Raw genomic sequence first — 17182 nt, 5'->3', positions numbered from 1 at the left:
GAAGAAAACCACATTTCCAATGATGTCTAGCGCATGTTGCATCAAAATGACAGATAATACCACAATGATTCAGCATGACTGATCTTTCCATTGCAGGAACCTGCATATTTTACTCAAACTTTATATTTGCAGTATATGAAGAGTTCATATGCAAAAGCAGATAAATCCATTTTGACCGATTCTGTATATTAACGATTTTCTGCCTGCTGGTGTTGCCGGTACATATACAAGCATACAATGGTTTATTTAATATCAACATAAGCAAGTCATGAAAGCCTAAACTTTTAAGAAATGCTGATGTAATGAATGGCTTTCAAATAAGAGTGTTTGATGTGGTTTTACGTCAAAAGCAGATATATCCAAATTATGATATGTTGCAAAAACAGATATCTCCAAAATCGTTTTCTTTGCGGTCGTTATTTCGCATAATATTCAAGATAAAGATAGAGAGAAAAACAGAACATGAAATTTATCGAAAGCCACATTTCAAGGTAACAACTGTTCACATTTATTTACTTCATTATTTAACAGTTTCGATCCCTTGGTACGTATAAATCTAGCTGTCCCTGCGAACATTGTTTTTTCGTACTTGCTAACCGGACATGCTTTTTTGGAACTGTGACCTCACATATTTACCTTGTGCTTTTCAGCACAAAATGAAAAAACAAAAAAACGGTGTTGCAATGAAGACAATGTTTTATTAATAAAAACAAGCACAAAATGCTCAACCTGGTTTCCCTATCAAAAACACTCCTGTGCAGAATCGACATTAGCTCCATGCTCGACAACATCGTTTAACGCAGCGGTGTAAAACTCACGGACACGCGTGCTAGCGCCAACATCAAATAACTTCAACAGGTCAGTTTTTTTCGCTGGCTTAACAGTGTTCACAGGAGAAGCTTCCAAATTATTCATGCGTGGATAACAACATTGAGTGAGTCCGAGCGCGCTGCCATTTTGTTTGTCACGTGATCCCGTACTTCAGCGCTGGTTGGGCAAACGGATATATCGGCTTTTGTGATAAATGATCCATGGCGCTTATCGGCCTTTGCAATAAATCGCTGAACTAAATGACGTTAAAAGCGGCATTTGTCCGCATTTGCAAACAAATTGATTTTGGTATACCACAATAGAAGTGGTGGACTATATATTACCGAGGCTGGGCTAAACTTTATCAAAATGGCGTTTATCGGTTTTTGCGTATGAACTCTTCATATACTTACATAGTTTTTTTTTTTTTATACAGTACTTTTAAGTTTATTGCGTGACTGTTCGTGTCAGTGTGGAACTGTGAACTATCAAGCTGGTGGCTATTCACAACGTTTCGTTTCTTTGGTTGTTTTTTGTAGCTATTGTCATAATAGCAGCGTTCTTTTTCTTATTTTAGTTTTCAACTTTCGTCTTTTGAATGAAGAGGAAGGGGGAGTGACGTATGCCGTAAAGCAAGTCAGCACATTTTTTAGTGTCTTAGTATCAGTGAAAACGACACAGACTCCCTCGGGCCATGACGGAGGTGTCATTCAACTAGTTGTAAGTCCATGAATCATTCCAAAAGTTATGAAAATATTTTGGGAATGTTGAAAAGTTACTGAGTGCTGCTTTAAAGGTCCCTTATTTTAGTATTTAGTAAATTTCCGATGCTGCACTATAATGTGTTGGCCAAAATGTGGCCCCCACACCGGAATTTAGACAGTTTACTGACAGATCGTGTCTTGTTTTGTGTTTGTTATAGTTCTTCTATATTTAAGTATATTTCTGTTTTAACGCTGCAAAAAGTCAGTGATCAAAAACAAGAAAAAAAAAATACAAAAATTAGGGGTATTTTATTTGAACTAAGCAAAATTATCTGCCAATACAACAATAAAATTTGGCTTGTCAAGACTTTCCAAAACAAGTCAAATTAGCTAACCTCAATGAACCCAAAACTACCTTAAAATAAGTATATTCTCACTAATAACAACTGTACTACTATAGGAGTACGTATGTTCTATTGTTTCATTGAAAAAAAAATAGCAAAGTTCATTTGGCTGTCATCTGTTTTAATATGTGATTTTTTTTTTTTACACGCTTGAAATAAGAAATTATTACTTTAAAAAAGCAGTTTTATACTTGTGAGTGTTGATGACACAACAGTTAAAACTCTAGTTTCAAGCATGTTTTACTCAATATAGGTCATAAAATCTCAGCAACAGGCTGTAATATCTTACTGAGATCATTAAGGACCAAAACCCTTAAAACAACTAAAACACTGTAACATAAAATCTGCTTAGTGAGAAGAATTATCTTATCAGACAGAAAATAAGCAAATATCACCCTTATTTGAGATATTAATTCTTACTTAGATTTCAGTTTTTTCAGTGTGGTTGCTAGGCGCGCTGATCATTAAACACGGTTTCTTTTTAGTGATTAGTGTCCCCACCTGCTGCCGCCACAAATCGTTCACTCGGCGCAGGTCAATTGGGAAGCTAAGATTTTTTCTTTTGCTCACCCTGCACCTTTGAGCGACACAGTCTGTTTGTATTGTTGCCTTGTCTTTGGAAAATACTAGATTCATTCTGGAAACTACCATCACTACAATGGTCTTTTAGCAAGCCCTACTTCTGTAGCTTTCACGCGAACAAGCTTAAAGTAAAAGTACCAATGATTGTCACACACACACACACACACACACACTAGGTGTGGTGAAATGTGTCCTCTGCATCTGACCCATCCCCTTGATCACCCCTTGGGAGGTTAGCGGAGCAGTGAGCAGCAGTGGTGCCGCGCCTGGAAATCATTTTTGGTGATTTAACCCCCAATTCCAACCCTTGATGCTGAGTGCCAAGCAGGGAAGTAATAGGCCCCATTCTTACAGTCTTTGGTATGACTTGGTTGGGGTTTGAACTCACAACCTACCGATCTCAGGGCAGACACTCTAACCACTAGACCACTGAGTAGGTGTTTGTTCTGTTTGTTTGTCTTAGCTGTTTTTGTTCTCACCTGTCTCCGGTGAGAGGGTGTATTTTTAAAAGGCTCTATTGTGTACTTAATTCACACATAATCCACTGCCATTGACCAACATAATTGATGCCGTATATCACATACAACGACACGAGCATACCCATGTTCGCAGTGTAGCTAACAATAGTGCACTTACATTTTTACAGCAACGGTAAGCCTATTTGGTGAAAAAACAACAACAATCAACCAATCATTGTTTATTTTTATAGCCCTAAATAACAAGTGTCTCAAAGGGCTGCACAAGCCACAACGACATCCTCGGTTCAGATCCCACATGAGAGCAAGGAAAAACTCACAACCCCCCCCCCACACACACAAGGGGAGACCGGATGCAATGGACAATGAGTGGGTCTAGCATAATATTGTAAAAGTCCAGTCCATAGTGGATCTAACATAATAGTGAAAGTCCAGTCCATAGTGGATCTAACATAGTAGTGGGAGTCCAGTCCATAGTGGATCTAATATAACAGTGAGAGTCCAGTCCATAGTGGATTTAACATAATAGTGAGAGTCCAGTCCATAGTGGATCTAACATAATAGTGAGAGTCTAGTTCATAATGGATCCAAAATAATAGTGAGAGTCCAGTCCATAGTGGTTTTAACATAATAGTGAAAGTCCAGTCTATAGTGGATCTAACATAATAGTGAAAGTCCAGTCCATAGTGGATCTAACATAATAGTGAGACTCCAGTCCATAGTGGATCTAACATAATAGTGGGAGTCCAGTCCATAGTAGATCTAACATAATAGTGAGAGTCCAGTCCATAGTGGATACAACATAATAGTGAGAGTCTTGTTCATAATGGATCCAAATTAATAGTGAGAGTCCAGTCCATAGTGGTTTTAACATAATAGTGAAAGTCCAGTCTATAGTTGATCTAACATAATAGTGAATGTCCAGTCCATAGTGGATCCAACATAATAGTGAGAGTCCAGTCCATAGTGGATCTAATATAATAGTACACTAGGGGGGCGCTTGTGGTAATTTCAGCTTGTTTTGGGTACGTGGGAATGTGAGTAGGGCTTCACGGTGGCAGAGGGGTTAGTGCATCTGCCTCACAATACGAAGTTCCTGCAGTCCTGGGTTCAAATCCAGGCTCGGGATCTTTCTGTGTGGAGTTTGCATGTTCTCCCTGTGAATGCGTGGGTTCCCTCCGGGTACTCCGGCTTCCTCCCACTTCCAAAGACATGCACCTGGGGATAGGTTGATTGGTAACACTAAATTGGCCCTAGTGTGTGAATGTGAGTGTGAATGTTGTCTGTCTATCTGTGTTGGCCCTGCGATGAGGTGGCGACTTGTCCAGGGTGTACCCTGCCTTCCGCCCGATTGTAGCTGAGATAGGCGCCAGCGCCCCCCGCGACCCCGAAAGGGAATAAGCGGTAGAAAATGGATGGATGGATGGAATGTGAGTAGAGGAAGATAAAACTACATGCTGTCAATAAACTACAGCTGGTAGCTGTTAATGAATCTCCGGATCTAACAGAGAAGTACAGCTTTCAAGGGCTATTTGGTGTTTTTGGGAATGTTTTAGCATTTTTAAATGACACTTGCGGTCATTATTTTTTATCAGAGTTAAAGAAAAAAAATGTGAGTAATGGAGTGAACAGAATTTCCATTTGCACAATGTAAGTGTGTTACTCTGATCTTAAAACAAGCCCAAACACAATCAGATTAAGGTGTTTACATTGGTTATAAAAAGCTTATTTTGAGCCAAATTATGGACTGAATTAGCATATGGAAGCAAGTGACATCATACAATTCTTAATTTTCTTTCTTGAAGACAATTTCTGTTAATATTACAACTTTATTTGTACAGTATCATGACTTTGTCCTCATATTATCATGACATTTTTTGTTGGTAATGTTGCGATTTCCGGGCAGCACGGTGAAACAGGGGTTATTGTGGTAATAATAATAATATAAGGGACGCAGTGGGAGAGTGGCCGTGCGCAACCCGAGGGTCACTGGTTCAAATCCCACCTAGAACCAACCTCGTCACGTCCGTTGTGTCCTGAGCAAGACACTTCACCCTTGCTCCTGATGGTTGCTGGTTGGCGCCTTGCATGGCAGCTCCCTCCATCAGTGTGTGAATGTGTGTGTGAATGGGTAAATGTGGAAGTAGTGTCAAAGCGCTTTGAGTACCTTGAAGGTAGAAAAGCGCTATACAAGTACAACCCATTTATTTATTATTTATTTATAGTTAGTGCATGGGCCTCACAATACGAAAGTCCTGAGTTGTCCTTGGTTCAATCCCGGGCTCGGGATCTTTCTGTGTGAGTTTCTCATGTTCTCGCCATGACAGCGTGGGTACTCCGGCTTCCTCCCACTGCCAAAAACATGCACCTGGGGATAGGTTGATTGGCAACACTAAATTGGCCCTAGTGTGTGAGTGTGAATGTTGTCTGTCTATCTGTGTTGGCCCTGCGATGAGGTGGCGACTTGTCCAGGGTGTACCCCGCCTTCAGCCCGATTGTAGCTGAGATAGGCGCCAGCGCCCCCCGCGACCCCGAAAGGGAATAAGCGGTAGAAAATGGATGGATGGATGGATGGATGGGCAACACTAAATTGGCCCTAGTGTGTGAATGTTGTCTATCTGTGTTGGCCCTGTGATGAGGTGGCGACTTGTCCAGGGTGCACTCCGCCTTCCGCCCGAATGCAGCTGAGATAGGCTCCAGCTACCCCCCACCACCCTGAACGGGACAAGTGGTAGAAAATGGATGGATGGATGGATGGATGGATGCTGCGATTTCCCTTGATTAATAGGAATTTATACTTGCAATATTTCGACTTTATCCTCGTAATATTGTGACTTTTTATCACAATTCTCAGGGTAATTTGATTTAATTTTTGCAATTTAAAAAAATCCATAATTTTTTAGTATATGACTTTATTGTAATTATATTATCCTTGCAATATAGCCACTTTTTTGCCGTAATGCTAACAGTGACTTTATTTAATGCAATATTACGAATTTATCCTTCTGATATCATGACTCTGCGATGAGGTGGCGACTGTCCAGGGTGTAACCCGCCTTCCACCCAAATGCAGCTGAGATAGGCTCCAGCGACCCCCCCGCGAACCCTAAAGGGACAAGCGGTAGAAAATGGATGGATGAATCTCTTGACTTTTTATTGTAACGTTAAGACCAGGGGCGTCAAAGTAATTTTAGCTCAGGGGCCACATGGAGGAAAATCTATTCCCAAATGGGCTGAAATGGTAAAATCATGGCATGATAACTTAAAAATAAAGACAACTCCAGCTTGTTTTCTTTGTTTTAATTTGGCCAAAAATAGAACAAGCACATTCTGAAAACGTACAAATCACAAATAATCCACAGGACAAAACACTTGTTTGTTGAAAATTCAGAGGAAATTGGTGCGGTTTCAAAAACACCATGAACTTAGACTTTGTCTCAGTGTAGCTACAAAGCCAGGATTAAGTCACAGTCTCTCTAGGATTGAAAAAAAAAAAACACCATGTAAAATCTTCTCGGTATCAATTAAATACCTCCCTTGTCATGTCCACGTATCAATCCAGTGCTAACTCAACAAACCGTAAGAAATGGATGTAAAAACTATTCAAAAGTGTTAATTTTTGTCCTGTTTGACATTTTGGGGCAACGAGGGTGCCAAATGAAGATGTGTTCGAAGCAGAAGACATAAAACGGCAGGTTTTAAGTTTCATGTGGGTTGAGGAGGAGGAGCCACAGTCACCCTTTGCTTGGCCCTGGTATAAACCGTTTGCTTGCCTAACATAATTGCTGTAGTGACATCCAGTGGACACATTTAGAACAGCAGTTTATTTTGTTAAAAAAAAAAGAAGCTCATTTTAATACCAGGCAAACTTGCTGGGACACCCTTGGTTAAGACTATGTTCTGGTAATATTTCGACTTGACTCTTGTAATATTACTACTGTATCCGTTACTTCTGGCGTGTTTATGGGCCTTGTGGCCTTCACTTTTGTCTTCACTGAGTGAAAACCGGTTGTGATCAAGCAATTGAGTTTTGCATTTTGTCCATTAAATAATTTTTCTGGTCGTGCGCTGAAAATGTTAAATGTTTAAATTTCTTCGGCTTACCTTTCCACACCTTCTGTGATTTAGTGAGACAGTTGACTGTGTCAGTGAACCATTACATTTACACGGCTTCATGTCTCTATTTTCTCATTTTCCAGGGTCCCGTCTGCGCCAAGAGGACACGCCGCCCCGGATTGTGGAGCATCCGTCCGACCTGATCGTCTCCAAAGGCGAGCCGGCCACCCTCAACTGCAAGGCGGAGGGGCGTCCCACCCCCACCGTGGAGTGGTACAAGGATGGCGAGCGGGTGGAGACGGACAGGGACAACCCACGGTCCCAGCGCATGCTGCTGCCCAGCGGCTCGCTCTTCTTCCTGCGCATCGTGCACGGGCGGCGGAGCAAACCCGACGAAGGCTCCTATGTCTGCGTCGCCCGTAACTACCTTGGAGAGGCAGTGAGCCACAACGCCTCGCTGGAAGTAGCCAGTAAGTGCGGCATGTCTTCTTATGTCCTCTTGTGAATAGAAGGTTCCAGTTTCCTCCTGTGTTTTCCATCCTCAATGTGCTCATTGAGTTGGATAATCTCTCAGGAGATGGGCAGGATGTGTTTGGCCCAGTGGTCTCCATAGGCATGTGGTGCCTTGGGGTCGGGGGAGAGTCTGATCATTCCAGGGTGAGTGCTTCTCTAAAGGGCCCTTAGTAGGTGGCCAGGAGCTACAAAGGGAACAAAGATCTTTCTGTTTTGGGCCCGCTTGTCTTGTTTTTCAAAGCAAGAAATGAAGAAGTTGGCTCACATGTTTTATTGCTTGAGATAAAAGTCAGGACGATCTTTTATCTCCTTGCATTATTTTGTGTCGGAATGTGTGTTCCCTGGATCACGTAACTTGAGTACCTTCCTGCAGACCCTGAAGTGAATCTCCGAAAAATCCAGTGGCGGGTTGTGCGTTTCCTACCGAGGCCTTTAGTGATGTCCTATTTAGTCCCACTTTAATAAATACCCCTCAAAATACCATAATTTATGCCACCACATTACCCCGGCTGGAGAAATACTACACAAAAACACACATGTGCACTCCCTGGGCATTGAATCACCAAAACAAGCTATATTTCGCCACTTTAAAAATCAAAAAACCAGCATCAGCATTTAAAACTTATCTTACATGGTACTGTCAAAATTAAAATGATTGTAAAAAAACGTATTGTATGTAGAAAAATAAATAAAATATCTGAACTCACATTTGGCTCTCCTCCTTTGTGAGTTAAAAAAGTGACTACCGATGATTTCTCCGCTGGCCGGGTATGGCCTCGGTGCCACTTCCTGCTTTTTGCAATTTAAAAACTTGTGATTGGATACACGCTTGGGAGTGACGAGTAAAATACAATCACAGTCACGTTTAACGTAAGGCTACCTAGAAGGGCCACTGTCAACAACTCGTGATCTAATTGGCAATTGCAACTGTCTATCAACCGGCAGAATTCACACAGCGCTGGCAACAAGCTAGCTGAATTCTGATTGGATAAATACTCTAACCTAAAAACAAGCAACGCTGGAAACTAATAAGACAGGAAGAGAATAAGATGAATACTTTCTGGAAAGTAGATGAACTTTTATTAATAAATAATCATGATTTATTTAGGCCAGCAGAGAAGGCCTTGCTGGTCCTGCCGGCCCACCACTGCAAAAATCCTAGCTTCGCTTTAGCGGCGACGTGGACCACAGAGTTGTGATTGGTCACATTTTTTGGGGGAGTATCCCCGAACATAGAAGAACAGACTTTGCGCTTGAAATCCACAGTTTATTATATGAGATAAAGCAACTGTGTTTGAACATTTGCATGCAAACTGATATTGTGTACTTAGTATATTAGTGCACACTAAAAGTAATTACTTAATGTGTCGGTTTTCACATCAGTGTTGTTTCGTCCAAACGAAGTCATATAAACGACATTCTTTGTAACTTTTATTGCCAATGTCGTGCTAACAACAGGTATAATTCCAACACATATTCTTTGTCGTGCACACACGCCTCTTTCTATCACACACACCACTTCCTCATGCCCTGTCAGTCACCTTTCAGGCACATAATGTTTACGAATATGGGAGCTCTGATCATAACACACACATAAATATAAACAGCAGGTCGTTAAAATAGTTTTGTAACAGTTTTGTTTACCGGTATTTACAATCACATAGCTCTCTATTGTATCATGTCTTGATCAGTATTACTGTAAATGCCGGACTACTATACCTCTACTTTTTTCTTTCGCTTTCAACGCTGCAGCTTATAAAACGCTGTGACTGATTTATGAATGTTTCTTCGCTGTCAGCCATAATGCAAATAGTTGAATAAAAAATAAAGATACACTGACTCAATTATTATTTATTCAGAAGCTATTTTTGAGAATTATTTTTTTCCAACAAACAGTCTTCATCTGCTTCTCTTTGAAAAAACAAAACTAAAAGTATTTGACAATATGTAATATGAACATTAATTGATATACATTTTTATGTACAATTATTTGCATTTGTTTGTTGATTTAGCAATAATTTTGCATATATTTTTTTTACATCTTCTTTAGAAATACTTACTCAACAAGACAGTGTCATGACGTTTATCTGTAGGATGTCAACTAAGGAATATACACTAAAATGGAGAGGACTATCTCTTTAGAATAAACTGCCGCCAGCTCTTCAATCTACATTTATTATTCTAAAAAACAATTGAAGACCACGTTGGTCTAAAGTTAATTATAATGAAGATGTTTGCTGTATATGATATGTATTGCATGTGACTTGTCTTTTTAATTTTTTTTTGGCTGCTGTGTAAATTGTGACTTCTTGAGGGAGGTGTCTTTACAAGACTTCAGCGTTTTTGTGACCTGTCACACAAATATTTCTGCTTATTGTTCCTTTTTTGCCCACTCTCTTAGTGCAAACAAAACAAAAGCTGTGTTATTTGTGCTATTGCGCCATCTGTTGGATGAGTTTGCTCACTGCAGCTGCTGCAGTGTTTGTGTTTAGAGCATTGAGCTGGAAGTACAATTGCCGCTCCATCCTCTAAGTTGTCCATAACGTTCTACCCGAAAGGAGTCTTCATTCATCACTCCAAGCCACATTTCTAAGTTTTACAATATAACTAAAACAATTCTTACTTACTAAACCGTTCCATGTGGGAAATCTGTATGAGTGTTTTCATGCATATTTCTATGTGCTATTGTAATGTAATGAAGCTAGCGTCGTTAGCTTTAGCAAATATGCCAACACATTTAGTGTTTGTATTAGTGTTATTAACTTACCTTGTTGTGTTGTTTCAGTTCCACCAATTCCTCAGTAAATTTGCTTAATTATCACTGTGCATTTAAGGAGTCTGTTTAGCTAATTGGAGAGCTATCTTCAGCAGCTTGTGGGTTCATGAAGATTACTTTTGTTTTGTTTGATCAGTCGTTTATACTGCCGTGTTACAGGCACTGTTTGGAAACAATTAAGGTATGTAAATAAACATTTATAGAATCTTTCTGTTTAAATAACTAATTTTGCTAAGTATATGTCTGCGGCTTATCGTCCGGTGCGTCTAATATATGGAAACGGTTTTTATTCTGGAATTTAGTGGGTGCGGCTATATATATATATATATATATATATATATATATATATATATATATATATATATATATATATATATATATATATATATATATATAAACAGTTGTGTTCAAAAGTTTGCATACATGTGTAAAGAACATAATGTCATGGCTGTCTTGAGTTTCCATTAATTTGTATTTGTCCCATTTACTTTCTGTAAAGCACCAGACATGATATCACATGGACAAAGAAAATACTTTCTGAAGGAAAGTTATGTGGTCAGATGAAACAAAAATTGAGCTGTTTGGCCACAATTCCCAGCAATATGTTTGGAGGAAAAAAAAGTGAGGCCTTTAATCCGAAGAACACCATTCCTTCTGTCAGTCATAGTAGTGGTAGTATTATGCTCTGGGCCTGTTTTGCTGCCAAGGGACCTGGTGCTTTACATAGAGTAAATGGGACAATGAAAAAGAAGGATTACCTCCAAATTCTTCAGAAAAAAATAAAATCATCAACCTGGAGGTTGGGTCTTAGGCACAGTTAGGTGTTCCGACAGGACAATGACCCAATGAAATCAGGCTAGAAATAAGGTTTTAGGATGGCCTTCCCAAAGTCCTGACTTAAATGTGTGGACAATGCTGAAGAAACAAGTCCATGTCAGAAAACCACAAATTTAGCTGAACTGCACCAATTTTGTCAAGAGGAGTAGCCAAAAATTCAACCAGAAGCTTATTGCAGTGAAACTTGCCAAGGGACATGTAACCAAATATTAACATTGCTGCATTTTGACTCAGCAGATTTGGTCACATTTTCAGTAGACACATAATAAATCCATAAAAGAACCACACTTCATGAATGTTTTTTGTGACCAACAAGTATGTGCTCCAATCACTCTATCACAAAAAAATAAGAATTTTACAAATTATCGGAAACTCACGACAGCCATGACGTTATGTTCTTTACAAGTGTATGTAAACTTTTGACCACGACTGCATATATATTTATATAGTCCAAAAATAAGGTAGTTCCAGTGCCAGCAAAGATGTCGATGTTGTGGTTGTCATCACTCTTCACAAGAAGGTAAATATGTAGTCTGCGAGGGCTGCTGTTCTTCTTTCAGGAGACACTGTCCTTTAGTGTTTTGGAAGGAAATTGCAATTTATAAGTCAGCCCCCACGGAAGAACCATATACCAACCAATTTGTGGTCAGAAGGGACGCAAGCTGCGTGACGCGAGAGTACATACCAGCGTTTACTCTGCCCAGGTCATCTCTTTGGTCGCATTATCTCCTCCGCTCTCTCTCCCCGGGCTGAGTGCAGGCCAAGGAGGAGAGCTCGGATATCAAGCGCTCCTCTGGCACGGCCCGAGGGTTTTGCCAGGCCACTCGCCGTAATCTAATCAAGATGGGAAAGGAGAGAATCACACGTGTGAGGTCGCTGGCATTTTTAGGATTAAAGGTGCCGGAGGTGTCGCTCAACCTCCACTTGGGATCGTTGCAACTTCCCGGCACTCCGAATGTAGGGATGCCAGTTCAAATAGTAAGCAGAAATGAAAATCTCCCCATGGAAATAAATCACACAAGCAAAAAAAAAAAAAGGCAGTTTCCATAGGTCAAAGCTAAGAATACTTTCCTACGTCTGTGGATGATATATGTGCAGCGTTGATGTCAGAGGTGGGTTTGTCGTGCAGAAACAAAACAAGCCACTTGGCAAAAGCCGCGTGAGCGCATGAGTGCCGTTGGCCGACGCTCAACTGCGGGCTACTTATTCCGCGCAGGGTTCAAACAGATCTGGTAATGACAAGCAGTCGATTCTCCGGCCCCCTCCGTGCGGCTCATGCCTAACTGCACATAATTATGTAGTCGCAGCAATGGGGATGGATTGCCGCTGAGGAGCGAGGTGGAGAAACGCGGAGACTCCCTTCTCAAAGAACAGTTTATAACAGAGGTCTCAAACTCGCAGCCCGATACTTAACCTCATAGTTCAGTCTAATACAGTGGTTCTTAACCTGGGTTCGATCGAACCCTAGGGGTTCGGTTAGTCGGCCTCAGGGGTTCGGCAGAGCTTACGTCGCTGAGGTCGAGACACACCCGACTCATCGACTCCCAAACAATGTTCCTTTGCGTCGGATGAAAAGACCACAGCTCGCTTCTCCCATCCTCACCACATTCTACAGAGGCACTATCGAGAGCCTACTGACCAACTGCATCTCTGTCTGGACTGGAGCCTACAGTGCCTCAGACTGGAAGTCTCTGCAGAGAGTGGTGAGGACGGCAAAAAAGATAATCAGGACTCCTCTTTCTCCTGTCCGGGAAATCGCAAAAAGCCGCTGCCTGACCAGGGCTCAGAAAATCTGCAGAGACTCCTCCCACCCCCACCAAGGACTGTTTTCACTGCTGGACTCTAGAAAGAGGTTCCGCAGCCTCCGTGGCAGAACCTCCAGGTTCTCTAACAGCTTATTCCCTCAGGCCATAAGACTCTTAATAATCCCCTCAATTCCCCCAAAAAACCAAGACCATATAACATACATCCATAAACGTGGATGCATATGCAAAAGTGCAATATATTTATCTGTAATCTATATATTTATATCTGCGCTTTATTGCTCTTTTATCCCACACTACGACGAGCTAATGCAACAAAATGTTCTTATCTTATTGTCATTCGAATTTGAATGACAATAAAAAGAAGTCGAATCTAACTAACTAATTTTCCATCTGATTTGCCGGTATGTAATTTGTTGTGAGTTCATGCACTGTGTTGGTTTTGTTCTTTGAACAAGGTGATGTTCATGCACGGTTAATTTTGTGCACCAGTAGAAAAACATTTAACCTTGTCTTGAATTTGAAAAAAAACAAAAAACATTTTATTTTTCATTTAAGAAGGGTTCGGTGTATGCGCATATGAAACTGGTGGGGTTCGGTCGCGGGGGGCGCTGGTGCCTGTCTCAGCTACAATCGGGCGGAACGCGGGGTACACCCTGGACAAGTCGCCACCTCATCAAAGGGCCAACACAGATAGACAGACAATGGGAGGAAGCCGGAATACCGGGAGGGAACCCACGCAGTAACGGGGAGGACATGCAAACTCCACACAGAAAGATCCCGAGCCCGGGACTGAACCCAAGACTACACAGGACCTTAACATCCATCGACATAGAACTAAGGAATGTTTTAATTTTATCGCGCCAAATAAGATTATTTTCCTGTTTACTATTTGGCTCATTGGCCAGAGTTGTGTGGTTTATATTCTTTTCTGCATAGCTATCTGTTTAAAAACTACAAACACAATTGCCATCCGGGAGGAACTCAAAGTAAAGCCGCTGCTCCTTCACATCGAGAGGCTGTTGCCCCCGCCACCCGACCTCGGATAAGCGGAAGATGATGGATGGATGATGGATGGAAACACAATTTTTTTTGATAACTATTAATGTTACTCGGAAGTCAAATGTAGTTAATATTTTTAAATACGGTTTTTGCAAGTAAAACCGTGCATTGGTATTTGAGCAGAACCCTCATAATTTTAGAACAAATAAATATGTTTACATATATTAGCCACAATGGACAATAAGCCGTAGATATGTACTGGTACAGGCATTTTAGCAAATGTTTATTTGCATACCTTAATTGTCAGTGCCTGACACACGGCAGTAAAACGACTGATCAAACAAAACAGAAGTTATCCTCATGGACCCACTAGCTGCGGAAGCGAGCTCTAAAATCAGCTAAACAGACTCAATACCTCCACAGTGACATTTTGGTGAATTTACGAAAAAATACAAAAATAATGCCCTTATGAATTAATAATGCTAACACAGACAATCGAAGCGTGTTAGCATATTCGTTAATGCTAACAACGCTAGCTTTGATACATTACAATATCACTTGCATTGAAACACTCCTAAAGACATAACACATGGGACAGTTTAGTAAGTATGAATTGTTTAAGTTTTATTGTAAACCTTAAAAACGTTACTTGGAATGATGAATGAAGAATTATTTCGAGCAGAAATGCAATGGACGGTTATACTCCCGATTCAAGGCACAAAACAGGAAGTACACCTGCAGTGAGCGACCTCATCCAAATAAAGGCGCCGGAAAACAAACAATAACCCACCTTTTCAGTGTCTCTGTCGGTGTAATATAAAAAGTATTTGTTGAATACAAAACATTATGGCCGTTAGCGAAGAAAAATCCCTAAAGTAGCTGCATCAATTTACAACCTGTAAAACGTAGCGTAGCGGCTTATAGTCCGGGAAATACGGTCATTATAGTTATTGTCATCATAAACACCATTGTGAAACACCAACAAAGTATCATTACATTGTTTCATGTCTTTGTGATTGATCATGTTTTGTTTGGTTATGTTCTGTTGGTTTTTGGACTCTTTGTGCACTCTTGTTTTTGTCACCATGACAACAATTAGTTTCACCTGTCATGTGTTCAGAGTCACGCACCTGTCACTAATCATTTCTGTATTATTGAAGCCATAGTTGCCAGGTAGTCGGCCTGGCCACATCACCCTTGATTCACTCCTGATACCCCTGACATTGTTCCATGCTCGTTTTTTTTTCACGTCACAGAAAGTGTTTTTGTTTTTATGTCCATAGTTCTGCCTTTGTGCTAGTTTTAGTTTTCTTAGCCAAGTTTGTTCTCCGCCTTTTTTTTTAAGTAAAATTAAATCATGCCTTTACCTTCATGCCTTGTCCAGTCCAGTCGCTTTGCACCGTGGGACAACAAATCGCTCCATAGTCCAAGTCCTGACACGTTGTCAATACAGCTTTTGAGTGTGCCACATACTCACTTTACTCGTCACTAGTATAAATATGTTATGGAAATATTTAATTTCAATTGACAATAACAATAACGGTCCAAACAACATTTACAGCACATGTATTAACACAAAGTATAACTTGTGTTTTTAAAGATCTTCTAGGGAACTCATGTCAACATTTACATTTTATTTCATTTTTTTTACCAGCAAACCATTTTAGTTGCGTGGTTGAACTGAAGTGAATACTCAGTGCGGCCCCCAGTTAAATTGAGTTTGAGACCCCTCTTTTTTAACATGATGCCTAAAGGACTGTTTTGGAATAAGCATTCTAAAGACTTTTAGTGACTTTCAGTTGAGTTTATGTCTCGCACTTGCACAGTTCAGCATGTCCGAAAAGGAGTAGGAAGAAGCAGAGCCCAGTTAATCCCACCCTTTTTCCGTGTCTTAGCAATTACTGTCTCAAAAGAGAACGATGTTGACTTAGTCTTGTTTTCATCTCGGAGCTAAAAACACAGCTTTCTGAGGGATGTTATGGCACTTTCCATCCCTCACCAGCGCTTGTTATCGCAATCCAAGTTTCAACAGGTCGTGTTTGGCCTGGCCGGAGAAGCCAACCCCGTTTGTTTTGTTAATCATTAAGCGTGTTTACAGTAGGCTTCGGAATCTTGCGAGCCCGGTTTTGTGCATTTTCTGCTGAAATTAGTTTTCTAAGTGTGTGTCCTTTTTTATTGGAGATTTAAACATAGTATAGGACCATGAATCACCAGAATTGGTCAACATTTGTGTTGGAAAGCACGTCAAACGTTATATAAACCTCTTGGGACGCTGTTCCTCTAAGGTTTTCTTACTCGCTGCACTTTAGGTGATATTTAATACACTTAATAGACACTTTTAGGATCGGGGAGTTGTCTCGTTCCTAAGACTGTGACGGACTTGGCCTCGGCATCAGCTGTGCCCTCAGACCTCCCGATTCTCGCTTTGTTTTGGTTGGAGAACGTTCCTGCTGCTCTTGCAGAGGAGTTTCACCTACAAGAGTGTGGCTTCTCTTCTCTACAATTCATCTTTGCACACAGTTACCCCAGAACAACATTAGACTGACACGTTTCAGAAAGCAAAAAACATCATTTTTGGGGCATGGTAGGCAAAACGTAGCAGAATGTTTTCCTTTTTTTGACATTTCCTGGCTGCATGTCTCGCATGTATGGAAAAAATGAACATTAAAGGCCTACTGAAACCCACTACTACCCACCACACAGTCTGATAGTTTATATATCAATGATGAAATATTCACATTGCAACACATGCCAATACGGCCTTTTTAGTTTACTAAATTGCAATTTTAAATTTCCCGGTAGTTTCTTCTTGAAAACGTCGCGTAATGATGACGTGTACGCTTGACGTCACGGGCTGTTATGAAATATGAGCGCTGCACACACACACAGCTAAAAGTCGTCTGCTTTAACCGCATATTTACACAGTAAATATGCGGTTAAAGCATCTGTGTTGCTGAATACTTTGTAATGTGTTCAATTAATATTGGAGAAGTCAAAGTAGAAAGATGGAGTTGGGAAGCTCTAGCCTTTAGCCACACAAACACACAGTGATTCCTTGTTTAAAATTCACGGAAGTGAAACTTTACTATGGATCACAGCGAACATGGATCCCGACCGAATGTCAACCAGCAGGTTTCGGTAAGAAAATTGTGGTAAAACGTCGCTTCTTACCGGAGATCAGCTGAGCTTGTGCCGCCCATAGAGCTGCCGTCGACTTCCCTGAGACATTGCGCGTCAGCACACCCGTGGACACACCCTT

The 17182-nt window shown here is 40.8% G+C and overlaps 1 protein-coding gene across 1 annotated transcript in view; it reads left to right on the top strand.

The window, feature by feature from the left end:
• The window catches only part of robo1 (roundabout, axon guidance receptor, homolog 1 (Drosophila)), a 460963-nt gene that overhangs the window by 161939 nt on the left and 281842 nt on the right, over positions 1 to 17182 (top strand). Inside the window, exon 3 of the mRNA XM_061877335.1 lies at positions 7176 to 7502. Within this exon, the coding sequence (XP_061733319.1) occupies positions 7176 to 7502 (327 nt within the window). The remainder of the gene's footprint in view (positions 1 to 7175; positions 7503 to 17182) is intronic.

Source organism: Nerophis ophidion, linkage group LG18 (assembly GCF_033978795.1).
Source record: "Nerophis ophidion isolate RoL-2023_Sa linkage group LG18, RoL_Noph_v1.0, whole genome shotgun sequence".
Taxonomy (NCBI): Eukaryota; Metazoa; Chordata; class Actinopteri; order Syngnathiformes; family Syngnathidae; genus Nerophis; species Nerophis ophidion.
This window is presented reverse-complemented; position numbering and strand designations above follow the sequence as displayed.